General features: G+C 36.9%; 1 protein-coding gene across 1 annotated transcript in view; it reads left to right on the forward strand.

The window, feature by feature from the left end:
* Nucleotides 1-16,180, forward strand: part of HERC2 (E3 ubiquitin-protein ligase HERC2) — a 971,627-nt gene that overhangs the window by 878,399 nt on the left and 77,048 nt on the right. Inside the window, exons 77-78 of the mRNA XM_090372402.1 lie at nt 2,987-3,181; nt 10,566-10,700. Coding sequence (XP_090228528.1) covers nt 2,987-3,181; nt 10,566-10,700 — 330 coding nt within the window. The remainder of the gene's footprint in view (nt 1-2,986; nt 3,182-10,565; nt 10,701-16,180) is intronic.

Consider the following 16,180-nt stretch of genomic DNA (forward strand, 5'->3'; position numbering starts at 1 on the left):
CTAGATCCAGATCCCAAATGTATGAGAATCTTAATTGATTTCCTTTAGTTAAAATATTACAGATAAAATCACTAGTGATATTCATGTACTTACTCAAGATACTGGTATCCTCCTTCTATTTGGGATAAAGATGTCTAGCATGTTTTCCCTTCTTACTTGACTATGTGTTCTTCCCCTATACCTCTCTCTCTCTATTCAATCACAAAGCTCAATATTGATCCATGTCTGTTTTGCAGTGATGTCAAAAAAAAAAGAGAAGATATGATCAAAACTATTGTCTTAACTCCCAGTTTGTTGTTGTTTGTTATTTGGTTTTTAGGAGCATTAGCAACTAAGGCCATGTTGCTCCGGGATATGTGGTGGTCATTCCCTGACCTTTCCGCATCCTCCGTATTTGGTGGTGACGGGCTCGAACCCCGGTCTAATCAAGAAGCGTGTGCTACGCACTGCTGCTCCTTCCCACCTGGCTACGGAGGCGCCTTAACTCCCAGTGTGCATTGTGCAAATATAACATGCTTTAAGCTATTATTGTTCTTTTATCACTCACACAACCATGTGCGTGTTTGTCTATATAAATTTATTTATTTATTTTTATTTATTTATTTATTATTATTTTATTTTATTTTTTTGATAAATGTGTGTAACCAGTGCATGCTAAATTTTCATTTATTTACTTTCTTACATTTATAGTTATATGATACTGTTTCTTGCTCATGTTAACCCTTCTGGCCTCATCCATACAGGGAAGGTTTAATAGATAATAAAATCTGTAACTAGTTTCTGTTGATCAATAAACAGATTTATTATGGTTAGCCTCTTGTTATAACAATTAATTATTTATTTATATATAGTGTAAATGAAATTATCCTAATTTAAGTAGCAGTGCACATAATTAACATTTTGCTTATTGATCCCATTTATTGATTATTGATCATGTTATTTTAATATAAATATCATTGCCAAAAAAGATGAATCTGCTATTAATTTAACCCGTGGATTAATTTAACCCATGCCTCAAGATAAATTATGCCAGAAGAGCTGTTTGTTCCTAATATAAAGAAAATATCTGTGTATCATGATTATCTGCATGTAATACATGTATCGATATTCATCTGACCACAACTTTCTTCCATTGTTCCACTTTCCAAACACAACATTCTCAGCACTACTGCAAGCAGATATTTTTATTTTTCTCTGAAACAAGTGGTTTCCTAATAGGCAAACAACTGCCAACACCCAATTTCTTCAATTCTCTGTGCATGTTATGGGTCGAAATAGGGCAGTTCTGGGCTTAGTTGAATTTGTATTTTTTTTTGCTGCACACTGGATGTCCCTTTTTTCCAATAATGGGAACATTTTTTATGAACTAAGCAGTCTCTCTTGAAGAAGTTAATCAACATGACCTTTGTGTTTGATTTCACTACATGAGCTTTCTTTTGTCTCGGAGAATTAGAGCTACTTCCTTCACTCTGGTGACTGTTGTTTAGTTATTGAATCATAGCCATAGACACGTGTTTTGTTGTCTAATGTGATGGTATCTATAAAGCTAGGTTCTGTTTGGCATTCTCAAGCAAGTTTTTAGAAACAGAAATGATTTTCCCTTTGCCTTTGAGTTAACTTTGCACAGACATGTGGGGCATACCAACATCATTAGTGATTTAATCATTCATGAAGAGCCTGTTTTTTCATATTATTTTTCACACACAAGCCATATTTCCATCAGTTTGCAAAGTCACAGGCCAACCTGCAACCATATAAGAATCTGCCATCACGTGATTAGCAGCTTCATCTCCATATGCTTTCTTAATAATGTTGTAGGTTTTGCAGCATGTTTTTTTAGTTAAAACAAAATTTGATAGCTGCATGCTACTCCCACCTTTCAAGAGTGAAGGGTGGGAGCAGCATGCAGCCACCCTTTAAGAGAGTGAATTTTGTTGAAAATGCTGCATTTCTTGTTGCATTCTGCTGAAAGTTGAGTAATCCCTACATTCATTATGATTTTATCAGTAAAGTGGCTGCTTAGTTTAGTTTTTTGCTGTATAGTTTTTTTGTGTTTTTTATAAATTTTTAGTAGAAAATACATGGGAGTAATTAACTCATTTGGGCTATCCCGAGTTATCTCGTGTATTGCCAAAAAGTATACAAATTATACAGATTTTTTAAAATAAATTTGCACTTGAGCTAAAAGAAAGGAACAGAAAAACACTCTTCACTACTCATTATATAAATAAATTTAAAAAATCAAGTGGAACGCACAAGCAGTATCCTCCCACCACAAGCGATAATCATGAACTAACTACATTCTGACACAGGGCCGCCGCAAGTGGATAGTCAAAGTAAGTGTCGCTTACAGGCACAGTTCAAGAGGATGCTGAAATATTTTTCGATATTGTTTTCTAATTGGTCAACGCTTTTCAGTATTCAGCATTTGGGATGGCATATTTTATTATGCTTACTGGCGGCACATAGGAACGCGGGTTACTGTTCTGACATTGCTGTACAATAAGTAAATATAACTAAAATGAAAGCAATTGTCTGCTGCCAGCCATAAGAAAATCCCGGGAAATCTTGGGATTTATCTGGCTAATGCAAAATTAGCCAGATAAATGTCCGAGAAAATATGTTTCAGTTGTAAATTTGGAGGTATTATTGTTTGCTTTGGGAATTATTGTATCCCGAGATATTTCGTATAGTTCCAAATAACTTTTAAAACTAAAAACAAGATATCTCGGGATAATCCGTGAAGGGGTTAATCTACAAAAACATTGACTAGACATTGTAATATCAAGTTAGATGAAACTATTTAGGCTTTATCCATGTTGCAATTTAGTTTGGTATTAGACAAAAAAACAATTACATAATAAACAATATATGTAAGCATAAAACTACTAAAATTAAAAAAGTAAAATTCAAAAATTACAACTATTTATTCTTTATCTATCGTACATTTACTGTTTCTCTTTCTTTTCATCTTTCACTATTTTAGGTGAAAGTGTAGATGATTGTGGAGGAGGCTATAGTGAATCTATTGCTGAAATGTGTGATGAGTTACAAAATGGTTCTCTTCCACTTCTTATTCTAACGCCAAATGGGAGAGATGAAGCTGGCACAAATAGGGACTGTTTTCTACTTAATCCAATGGCAAAATCTGTTCTTCATATGAATATGTTTAGATTCCTTGGTAAGCATGATGTAATCCTCCAGATTGGTCTTAAAACTAAGTTCACAATATTAGCGTTATTGTCATGTACTTGTGAGTATTTCTCCCCTGTGTCTATCATCACATAATATAATGTTGAGGATACAGGTGATGTGGAACTTTGTAGTCAAGTTAAACCACAAGTTAAATATTAAATAGCAATATGACAATTATACCTACATACACTTTGGAGGAACTGGACTTCCTCCAAAGATACAAATACAAACTACAGCAACTTGCCTCATGCATAAAGAGAACCAGGTAAGAGAATATAAAGAGAACCAGGTAATGTGTGGGTCAAGGTTATCAAGGCCAGATGGTTGAATGCCAAATACAGCAAGTTGGTTACAGGCTAAAGACTTGAGCCAGATTCTATTGGAGTTCGAGATGTCTGGTAGTATACCATCTCAAAGGCCTGATGCTGTTTACCAGGTAGTATTACATGTTATGGGAGAAGGGATATGGAACGTAACCATTTCTTCATTTCCTTTTCTATAGTTGTTTTCAAAATACTGAAATATAATATAGGCTTTCAAATTTGATCCCCGTTTTTTGTTAATGGAAGGTCACTGAAGAGCTTAATAAAAAAGTTTGCTTAATGATTCTTTTGTAGTTTTGATCTATGGTGAGTACAGATTTGTCCTCAAATTTGCAGAGTTTGCTGCATTAGAAGGCATGGTAGGCTGTATCCAATTTGTCGGACCTATAGTATGTGCAGTATGGTAGGTCCTATGAATCGGACACTGCCTTCCAATGCGGCAATCTCTGGTAATTTGAGGACACATCTGAACTCACCACAGACTTTTTTATTAAGGTCTTCAGTAACCTTCTATTAACAAAAAACAGGGATCAAATTTTGAAAGCCTATCTATAAAGGTAACCTTTGTAACACGGTAGTTGGGTTCCTATAAAATGTCATATTGTGCAAAACCATCTTATACGGGACTAAGAAAAAGTACAAAGTGAGGATTACATTCCAAAAGCTAACAAAAATACACTATTTCGTTAAAAAATGATAACAAAAATACACCATTCTAGCTTTCGTGTACATTCTATTCTCTTTAAAAAATCAGTAATCTGGTTTTGTTTGCTTTTGCTTAATAAATCTTTGTGAATTTCATCGTATGGAATGAAGCATTTTTGAAGCTCCCTTTTGAAATTTGGGCTCCTTTCATTCAACAATCTGCATTTAAAAAATAAGATTCTAATTGCTCGGCTAACTTTATGCCTTCTGGTATGCTTTTTAGTGTAAAATCTGGAAGTTTAGAATTTTCATCTGCTAAATTGATTTGAATATCACCTGAATTGATTTGATTTTATCTCCGATGCCATTTGCACCCAAATCCGCTATGCCGGCCACTTTTTCTACCAGTAATTCTTGAACGTCTTCAGTAATCATATCTTTTTATATTTTTTTTTTAGGAGCATCGGTGACTAAGGCCATGTTCTTCTGTGTATACAGGGTGTCTCAAAAATATTGGTACAAACGTTTAGGGGAGGTAGGTAATATCTAAAGGAATGTGAATCGCATAGGAACCCGTAACCGGAAACGTCACGGGAAAGTAGTAGCAGAGGCACAAGAAGCAGAAATGACACAAGACAGTAATTAGTGGCAAACATTTATTTGACATAATATTAACAATGGAGTACGAGATGGATGCATTTCTTGATGTTACAACAGATGCTCGAAGGTTCCATCATGAGACGCGATGCATGCGTGACACCGAAGCAGCATGGATTGGCAGACATGGTCGAACACACCTGGAGTTTCTCTGACAGTAGCAGCAGTGCAGATGAGTTTCGCCACAAGATCCATTTCCGTCTCCACAGGCGATTCATACACAATAGATTTGAGGGGGCCCCACAGAAAGAAATCAAGGCTCGATAAATCAGGTGAGCGTGGGGGCCAGGAAACGGGTCCACCACGGCCAATCCATCTACACCCAAAACGCCTGTTCAAATGGTCACGAACATACCTTCCATAATGGGCAGGTGCCCATCATGTTGAAACCAAATGTTGCGTCTCACATTTGCTGGAACATCGTTAAATAACCCTGGTAGAACTTGTTCAAGAAAGATCCGATATTTAGCGGAGTTCGTGCGGGATGATAACAGGTATGGGCCGACTAAGCAGTCACCGATCATACCTGCCCACACATTTATTGCGAAGCAATGTTGTACCGTGTGGGTTGTCGTGAGCCCATACATGAGCATTGTGTTGATTGAATAAGCCTTCCCGAGTGAAATAAGCCTCATCCGTGACCAAAACATAGGCTGCAAAATTCAAGGCTTAAACACTTTCCTGGAGAAACCACTGCGCAAAAGTCACACGTGCAGGGTGATCTTGGGGGAGCAGTAACTGAACCCTTTGGAGATGAAAGGGTGTAAGGAATTGTCATGCCAGACACACTGTACACTGCAATGAGACACTCCAAGGCAGAGGCAACGGCCCGTGTGCTGGTAGTAGGATTATTCTGGACAGCATTCAACAAACTTTCTTCCATGACGGGAGTTTGCGTCGAACGTGGTCTGCCCGCACTACTCCTGTTATTTCTAAATGACCCATAATCGCACAAATTTTTATGCACACGTGCAAACAAACAGTGGTCCGGTACAGTCTGTCTGGGAAGCGTTCTCCATAAATTTGTTGAGCGGCTCGTCCATTGCCCTCTGCTAATCCATACACTAGGTGTGTGTCTGCCAGCTCACAGTTCATATATCGATGCATGCTCTTCGTGCGGCGACTACTGCTTGAATGAGCAAACCAGAAATTTTCCCTCTTGCGAACTGATGAACAGTGCCATCTACCTACATTTTGTTGTTTGCATTAGTATAGGCATACGATGCAAGAAAGCAAGCTTATGCAGCATCAGCCAAAAAAAAATCCACTCCCATTTCATCCCTCCAGTCATTCCAAATACCTGTCCAGCTCAACCTTAAATTTATTTAGGCTATCAACTTCCACAACAAAAGATAGATCTGTTCCACCAATCAACTACCCGCTGGCTAAAGACAAACTTCCACACATCTATCCTACAACTGTCTTTCCTGAATTTGAATTTATGCCCTCTCAGGTGATTTTTCGGAGCAAGAGGAAGAATCCCATCAGCATTGAGTATGCTCAAACCATTCAAGGCTTTATACACCTCAATCAGATCACCTTGCAGGTGCCTAGTCTCCAGACACTGTAATCTGCAAAAATTAAGCATTTCTTTGTAAGAGCAACCCTTTGTTCCATTCACTAATCTTGTTGCCCTTCTCTGTACTCGTTCCAACAGCTCTACATCCTTCTTAAAATGAGGACTCCAGACCTGTATACAGTACTCAAGGTGTGGCCTGACCATTGCCTTATACAAGGGGATAATCATCTTCTTATCCCTGCTAGAAAAATTCCTGTATATCATTGACAAGACACCATGAGCTACTCTTGCAGACCATCTGCACTGCTCAGAAAACTTCGTATCTGTCTGCAATCTTCATATCTGTCCCCAGGTCCTTTTCATTCTCTGCCACTGTCAGTGTAGTACCACAGAGTTGATATGTTACTCTGGAGTTACTGCTTCCCATATGTAGTACTTTACATTTGTCAATGTTAAACTTCATTTGCCACCTCTCATCCCATCTGCTCAACATTTCTAGATCCTGTTGCAGCAGCATACTGTCATTAGTGTCCTTAACAACCCTGCCAACCTCCGTATCATCTGCAAATTTGTATTACAGTGCAGGAATTAAGATGTTCAGTTCCTCCAAAGTGTATGTAGCTATAATTGTTATCATCATCATCATTTTTCTACTCTTCTGTTTGGCTTTGGTTGAGTCCCTATTTAGATATCGTCCTCCATTGTTGTCGATCTCTTGAATCTTGCATCATTTTTTGATAACTCTGAAAGCCTGTGTTTTCCTTTAGGCATTGGAGCCATTCTCATTTGAGTCTTCCTGATGGTCTCTTATCTCCAATTCTTCCTGTGTACTACATTATGCAGACTGTGTTGTTTTATCCGGTTCACATGTCCAAACCACTGAAGTTGTTTTTTGTAGATCTGCTCTTTTATTCTACGTTCAAAATTTAGATCTCTCCTTACTTGTTCATTAGTTTTATGTTCTCTCTAATTTGTTTTATTGATTTTCCTTAGATATCTCATTTCAAATGACATTATTTTTTGCCTTTCTTTCTTATTTATTCTCAATTTCTCTGATCCATAAGTTGCTGTCGGTATGATGACAGTTTCATATAGTTTAATTTTTAGACTATTTGAGATTTTATTGCTCTTTCATATGTTTTTGAGTTTGCTCATGTTTGTCTGTGATTAATTTGGTCAATATTACTTAGGTTTCTGGTTATAAGAGAGCCCAGGTATACAAATTTTTGTACTTGTTCTATTTGTTGATTTTGAATGTTTATGTCTTCTATGGTTTTTCCGATTTGCATTACTTTGGTTTTATTTATATTAATATTAATTCCATAATTGTTGCTTGCTTTATCGATGTTTGTTAATATTTCTTTTAGTTGTTCTTGGGTTTCTGTTAAAATCACAGTATCATCTGCATATTTTATGTGGTTTATATTTTTTCCATTTATTATTGTGCCTCTTTTTTCTTCGATTGATTTCATTAGTTCTAGGTAGATATTACAAAGATATGGGGATAAAGGGCATCCCTGCATAACTCCTTTCTTATTTCAAATTTATCTGTTTTAAGGTTGTTGAATTTTACTATTGCTCTTGTATTTTTGTAGAAATTGTTTGCAAACCTGATTATTTCATGATCAAGTGGGATTGTTTGTAGTTGCTTCATTAAATTTTCTCTATTTACAGAGTCAAATGCCTGCTTGAAATCGATGAAGCACAGATAAAGAGGTTTCTTCTTATTCCAATATTTTTCTGCAATGATGTTTAGTGTGAATATTTGGTCTTTTGTCAATCTGTCTTTTCTAAATCCTGCTTGTACTTCCCCTATTGTTTCTTCATAAGTTTTAAGTATCCTATTTTGTAAGATCCTTGTAAATATTTTATATATATAGTTTAAAAGGGTAATGGGTCTATAATATAATTCTGACAATTTTCCTTATCTCCTTTTTTGTGTATAGGTACTATTATTCCACTTTTCCAGTCTTCTAGTATATCACCTGTAAATAAAATTAGATTAAACAGTTGTGTGAGATGTTTTTACATTGCATTGCCTCCGAATTTCCATAGTTCTGCTTGGATACCATCATTTCCGTGTGCCTTGTCATTCTTCATTTGGCTTATTGCTTTCTGAACTTCTTCTTTTGTTATCGAGAGTGCTTTATCTCTTCTATTATCTTAGGCAAGAGCATTTTTTCCTTCCCCTTTGAACAGGGTTTGGTAATATTCTTTCTATATTTTTTTAATTTCTTGCATGTTTCTTGTTTTTATATTGTTTTTATTTTTCATTGTCAGTGTTTTCGGAATATATGTTTTAGAGAGTTCCTTTATAACCCAGTAAGTTGTTTTAGAGACATAATTGTTTCAGAAACATAATTGTTATGTTTCTGTTTAATATTTAACTTGTGGTTTAGCTTGAGCTACACAGTTCTAAATCTTCTATATTCTGAACATTGTATTAATGCAAGGGTATACATTCCTTAACATAATGTTAGTTGTACTTTCTAATTAATTTCATAGTAATTTTCATGTTATAAAAATTACCATGACATTTTTAGTCTGAAGATGGGGTTCGGCAAGAATCCTTAAATGTCACCTACCAACAAATTAGTTAGCAGGTGATATTTCAGGATTATATTATGTACGAGTTTAATAAAACCTATTTGAAAAGATTTTTTGTTGCATAATAGGGAACTATATATTTAAATTTTGTGTTATGACAGACTGGTAACACAGCAGGATACCAATCAAATACATTAATACAGTTATCCTGCTATGTTACCAGTCTGCCCATACTACATCCAAAGAAAGAAAGAATTCAGTAGCTGCAGCAATATTTTTGTAGCTGCATCCTTGAGTTAATCCATCACCAAAGCCTTTAATTTTTATAACTTAAGTGGGCACATATGGATAGTAACCCAGATTTAGCAGTTACAGCATACCACTTATGAGTATTTCTCATTATTTTATTTTCTGGAAATGATAACATAATCATAAATATAAAGTATTTTCTTCATATTAGCAATAGTTGTTATTTTTCTGATAGCAATACTTGTGAGAACAGCATCCAGATCTTACAAAATCCCAGAATGTTAGGATATTTTCAAACCACTCTGTGTTATATAAGAATTCCCATATATTTCCACGGTCAGCACCCATCAGCATACAGAACAGTAGCCTCTCTCTCTCTCTCTCTCTCTCTCTCTCTCATCCAAACAGTATCCCCTGGCAACTGCCTATTTAAGAATCTGGATGCATGCTAAATTCTAAATGCCAAGTTCTTTCTTACATGCATATCTTTGCTTCAGTATAAATTATTATATGTTAACTTATGAAAAACAGTTCAAGCTAAATGATAGTATTAAACTCAATTGTGAGTAAAGTGAAAAATCAAATTATGAGCAGGCATCTCATGATAAGTGAAGTCAATGAATAGAAACAAACTATAATAATTTACAATGTCATCTTTTTTATTATTATTAATAATAAAATAATCTCTAGGATTTGATGTTGATATTATTGATATTAATAATAATATCAATCTTAGATTGATACAAATTACCTGTTTACTTAACAAATCACTGTCTGTTTACTTTACACTCTTTAAACCTTAAAAAATCATTTATTATTCAGCAGTATATGACATCTTTATAAGTGTCTTGATATCTTTATTGTACTTCTCCCCCATGTTTTTCTTATTCTTTCATCATATTTAAAATGTTCTCCCATTATTAAAGTGAATTGTGGGCAGCATGCTGTCCGTAATTCACTTTAATTAAGGTTTCAGTTTTCAAGTGATCAATGCTCCAGTCAGGGCTGGTGGAACACAGTAAGCCTGGTAAGCAGGGCATAGGGGCACCAAAATTCAAAATTTTTATTATAATAATATTTAATAAATAATATCTCAATATTTAATAAAAGTATCTCAAGGGCACATAATACATTTCTGCCTAGGAGCACCAAAAATCCTAGTGCCATGCCTGGCTCCAGTTAAAGTGCCTTAACATATTGCTTAATAATAATTGATTTTAGCCTGATATAAAAAGCATAGGTAATTTGTGTTAGTCTTTATGGATTAACCCCCACAAATAAAATTACTCATTCAAGGTCTTGATCAAAAATAGCTATTCTTATTATTTAAATTGTAATGCAAATTGTGGATTTCTACAAATAGGCAGAAATGGTTGTTTACACCTGTAGTATTTTTAAATAAATTAATAAACATTAAAATTTGGTTTCAGGTATATTAATGGGTATTGCAATGCGTACCGGAAGCCCATTGAGTTTGAACTTTGCTGAGCCAGTCTGGAAACAGTTAGCTGGGATGTCTCTCAATCCTGCTGATCTAACTGAAGTAGACAGGGATTATGTTCCAGGTAGGACTATCATTAAAATTAATTAATTCAAAGAAGAATCTCAAAGTGGTTGTTTTCTAAGGCATCTTTCTCTTTTATAGCTTATTTCAACACCTTTGTTAGTCTCTCTCTCTCTCTCTCTCTCTGAGATGGAATTGTCATTGATAAACATACGCCATTACAATGTTCTTCGTATTTTCACTCGCATTGCAAAAGGAATTAAGTGAACAAAGAAATTTTTTTATGAAATTTTCAGTTTCTGAGAAGTAACTAATTAACGAGTCATTATTCAGCATAACAGCAAAGACCAGTGGGTGAGGAATTAAACTTGAATAATTGATTTGAGTCATCGGTAATTTGACTTGCATTATCAAATGTCCAAAATATTCAATGCCCCACCTTCTTGACAGTAATGGCAAGTAATGTTATGTAAAAGAAGTTCCAGCCTTACTTCCAATTAAAAGAATTTTCTCAAAAGATGTATGGACAATCACCAAGAAGCATAAGTGGTTTGTCAAATGAAATTACTGAGGGGGAAAAAAAATGTTCATTGTGTGTCAGTGTAGGTATTAGATTTTTTTTTATGTGAACCCCAAACACAAGAGGTATTAGAACCTATAGTACTTAGTACCGTGCTTGGGTTAAGGAGAAGTATGGGGGGAGGGGGATGCCGGAAACTTTGCTCTAGAGACTAAACATGGGTTTCACCACTTCAAGCCTCCAATAAGCAAAATGGTGGTATTTCACTGGTTGATGAAAGTCATCTACCACCTACAAATATAGATAATAAGTCTGCCTTATTCTGCACACCTAATAATGGAATCAGATGAATAAAAGCTGTTGAGCTACTTGGCTGCTTTCGAATGACTAGGTGATTAAAGCAACATTCTGTAGTGAGTTTCATTCATTTGTACTTGCGTTGCATTCTGCAGGTCAACCATATACTTCTGTATACTCCTTTCAGCTAAGGACTATTCTTGTGCCTGAGATGGCAACTGTTGGTTGTGTGCATGGCCACATTCCTTTGGTACCAATAATGGGTTTTTTATGGGGGGGAGTGTGTAGGTAAATGAAATATCCAAAAATATTTTCACAAATATTTTAAATGTACTGTTACAAAGGCAGTAGTACATAATTTGCCATTACCTTCTCCCTCCTGTTTCATGTATTGATTGTGCATTTTATTTAAACATTCTATTTTAAATTCAAATCAAGAAACATGATCACTTTTTTTGTCAGCCTATGAATTTTACTTTCATTTATTTTCTTCTTTTTTTTTTTTTTTTCATTATTCACACAATGTAAAAAAAATTGCAGTTGTATTTTATTTATGACTTTTAATTAATGCACGAAGAAATAAAAAAAAACAGTAATAATATTATGCTGTTACAAAGATCATAAATACAGTGCAAAGACTAAAGAACATAAATAATAAAAAGTACTGTAAATATAAAAATAATATTAATATTAGCATTAGCCACATAGTGCAAGGATGCTACAGGCTTTTGTTGCACCAAGCAAAATAAAATAAATTAAATAATAATAATAAGAGGGGATGCTATTAGCCCAGTGGTAACAATGCCAGACCACCAACATGATGGACCACAGAATGCTGAGACTTCAATTCCACTGCAAAAAAAAAAATAATAATAAATATTAAATAAATGCGAGGAAAAGAAAAATAGCAAACATTTCTTCATTGGACCTATCTCCTCCAAGGTCATTGCTGAGGCAGAGTTGTGCCATCTGGTGTCATTCTCAGTAGCTACCACCCACCACTGGATGCAAAAAGCCAAAGCTGAACAGGGCCACTTCCATAGCTGGATGAGACAGATAGAAATATTGAATGTACCGCATCAAGTGTGAATAGGATAAAGTCACTTGCACTCAAGCCCTAGGCAGAGGGCAGTTCCAAAATTCAAAGATAGTCACCCAAGGAAGACAGCTGAACAAGTGGTGCTGTCCCCTGTATGGTTCCCACAAGGGGGAGGGGGGGAAGACCATCTAGCACAACCAAACTGGAAGTGCTTCCTGCATAACTGTACTAGTAACCACCCTGGAAGGAATTAAAAACTAACGCATGAATTGGAGAATCGAAAATATGTTCATAATGTGTTCATACTATGAATTAACCAGGGTAGAGACCAATAAGACAATGTACAGGATGAAACTATGTGACGAGTGGTTGGAAAGGTTTTCAACTGTTCAGATCACTGAACAGTGAATAGCAGACCAGAGATGAGCCATTGTCATGAAGAACCGGATAGCATCTGCTGTCTTGTAAAAAATCAAGCAAAATGTGAGTGACCAACTACAAAGAACAAAGACCAGAACTAGAGGAGGAGTAACAAGTACAAGATATACAACCCAGAGCAGCCAAAGTGGAAAGAGACGAGGTTGTATTCAGAAGAGAAGAAGAGTAGAAGAAGGCCCTAGCAGAATTCAGGGGAATGGACTCCACAAACACCCACAACACACGGAAGAAGAGATTCAACAGAATCCTGTGGAAAGTCACTAACTACCTCAATCAATGAATAATACCGGATTACCTCAACAACAACAAAGTAATAGTAGATGCCATCTGCACAGCCATTTACTGTCACTGTAGCAACCACCAGGATGAATGGAAGAGAAACCAGAGACCAACAGAAAACAAAACACAAAGACAAGGAACCACCAGCCTGGGAAAAAAGGCTACAGCAGAAGATAGAAGAGCTAAGAGTGAAGGTAGACCCAACTAAGTACCAATGGGGTAACAGAAGTAAGAAACTGATCAGAAAAGTGAAGACCATCCTCAAGAAAGACAACTTCCACAGCAAGCATGAGACCAGTAATCAGAGAATTGAAGAATACCTGAACACCCTCAAGAACCTCCTTGTACACAGTAAGAGACTTTTTTTGCCGATACAGGGAGAGTGCCCAGAAGAAAACACAACCGGATATTTGATGAAAACCAGTCTTCTACAGAAATGTTTGCAAGAGGAGAAGGAAGGAAATGGTACCTCCCCGACCAGAAGGCACCCAAGGAGTTCTGAAGCAATCTGTGGAGTAGCAAAGTTAGCCATAATAGCAGTGCCCCCTGGATAGACCTAGAACGAAAAAAACCAATGACATATAAAAGATGACAGAATGGGAGATTCAGGAGGAAGAAATACAACAGTCGATCAGCATGTCCCACAACTGGCAAACACAAGGGGTAGATAATATCCACAACTACTGGTATAAGAAATTCAGCTACACACACACGCCAACCGGGCTAGCCAGGTGGGTAAAGTGCCTGCCTGGCAACCCAAAGGTCGTGGGTTCGAATCCCGCCTCGTACTTGGATCAGAGTAAAATGCAAAAACTTTGGAAGGTGCATTATGGCCACAGAAGCTGATGCGCCAACAACTAACAAAAAAAAAAAAAAAAAACACATACACACACAAACGGTGGTGCAGTTCACCCAGATAATAAGGCAGTCTGATACAGTCCCAGTCTGGCTCAAGGAATCGCCTATCTGAAGGCTAAAGACACACTAGGTGAAGTATAGACCAATCACATCTCCCAATGTACAGGATCCTGGCCAACTGCATAACCAAGAAGATATCAGACCACTTGAAGAGCCAGAATATCATGGCTGAGCAGCAGATGAGCAAAGGATGCAAGGAGCAATTGACCATTGATGCAGCAGTTATAGAGCAAGCTTACAAGAAGCACTGCTACCTGTGCACAGCCTGCATTGACTACCACAATGCCTTCTACCCCATACCTCATAGCTGGCTGATAGAGATGCTGAATATCTACAAAGTCAACCTGACACCTCCACACTTCCTAGAAGCAGCCATGGCAAAATTGATAACCACCATCAAGGTCGAGAACATCACGACCAGACCAATCTCCATCAGAAAAGAAATCTGGCACTCAGCCCACTGCCCACCATGCTGAAGCAAGTACAGCCATACCCTTAAAGAAGGGAGAAAGAATGTGTACAATCTCTCCACTTGAGATGACATCAAACTCTCTGTTGCAACTGCAAATCAACTCCACAGCTACTCTGGATGACTGAAGAGTTCAGCACTATTATCAGGATGCAATTTGGTCCAGACAAATGCAGGGAAATCCAGGTGTTCGAAACTACCAGCTGAAAACCAGTGAAGAGATTGAAGCCATGACAGAGGGAGAAACCTACACATATCTGAGAATGATGCAGGCTCAACGGCTAGAACACAAGAAGATTAAAGCCTACCTGACTAAGAAATACCATCATAGACTGAGAAGCTTGCAAAAAACAAAGCTGGATTGCAGAAACATGGTCAGAACCATAAATGCCTACAGTCCTGGTATAAACATGCTTATTTGGGATCTAGATTGGACCAATACCAAGCCTACATTGTACACAGTCTACATCGAAGAGGAGATTATATGAGATCGTCCAGGATAATGATGACCAAAAGCCACCAACGTCATAGCCCAGAAAGGAGGGAGGGGCTTGACAGACCTCACTGAACAACAGAAGAAGGCAATTAAGAACCTGAGGGATTACTTCTAGGAATACAGCACCAATCTACCAAGCCATAAAGAAGCTAAGGAAACAGCACACACACACTGCTCAACCTCAACAAGGAGACCCCACTCACACAGACAGAAAGTACGATCCCAGGCCATACTAGAGATCCCTACTCACAAACTGTACTGGAACCATGCCATAATAACGGACAAGACAATCCCGCACAACTGACCAGATGTAACCCTCATCAACAAGAAGGAAATCTCAACCTACCTGATGGACATAGTGGTGCCCAACTCGAGCAACCACCAGAAAACGTACAAGGGAAAGATCAGGAAGTACACAGACCTAAGACAGGAAGTCAAAGAAATATGGAACATGTAATAACCATTAGCTTGGTGCCAGAGAGCCTCCGTAAGAACCTAGCAGCAGTGGTAAGCTATAGTGAGCTCGTGAGAGCCCATTGTTGAAATGATAATTTATTTTACAAATTAAATCGTGAATTCAATTATTGAGTCTCCAGAGCCGGAAGTACAGTGGGATGAGTAGGGCCCAGCCCCAGGTGCAACGTTTTAAGGGTGCACTCGACCAGTTATGTATTTTAAAATTCTTTTTTTATTTAATTGCAGTCGAACCTCTGTTTAACGAACTTCTTTATGGCGAATTTTTTTGAATTCCTCTTGATAATTACATTTAAAATAATTTCTATGGTACAAAATATAATTTCCATATAAAGAATGGATTACGAGAGATAACCTTATAAGCATTGTTCCCTTGTAAGCATTTAGGCAATTAGAAAGAATGAATTAAGGATTAAAGGAATTACCATTTCACAATGTTAATAGTGCCCGTAAAATCCATGAGCCACCTATCCCACATACCAAGAAGTCATTCTAGTCAATATAATTTCCATAACCAGTCAGAAGATTAAGGCATATTCCCGACATGGATAATAGCTTCTGGTAAACCTGTGTTGTGGTTCCCTTTTACTCCAGCAAGCAGTCACCTGTTT

Source organism: Mastigoproctus giganteus, chromosome 1 (assembly GCF_048544385.1).
Source record: "Mastigoproctus giganteus isolate SK-2022 chromosome 1, ASM4854438v1, whole genome shotgun sequence".
Classification (NCBI taxonomy): domain Eukaryota; kingdom Metazoa; phylum Arthropoda; class Arachnida; order Uropygi; family Thelyphonidae; genus Mastigoproctus; species Mastigoproctus giganteus.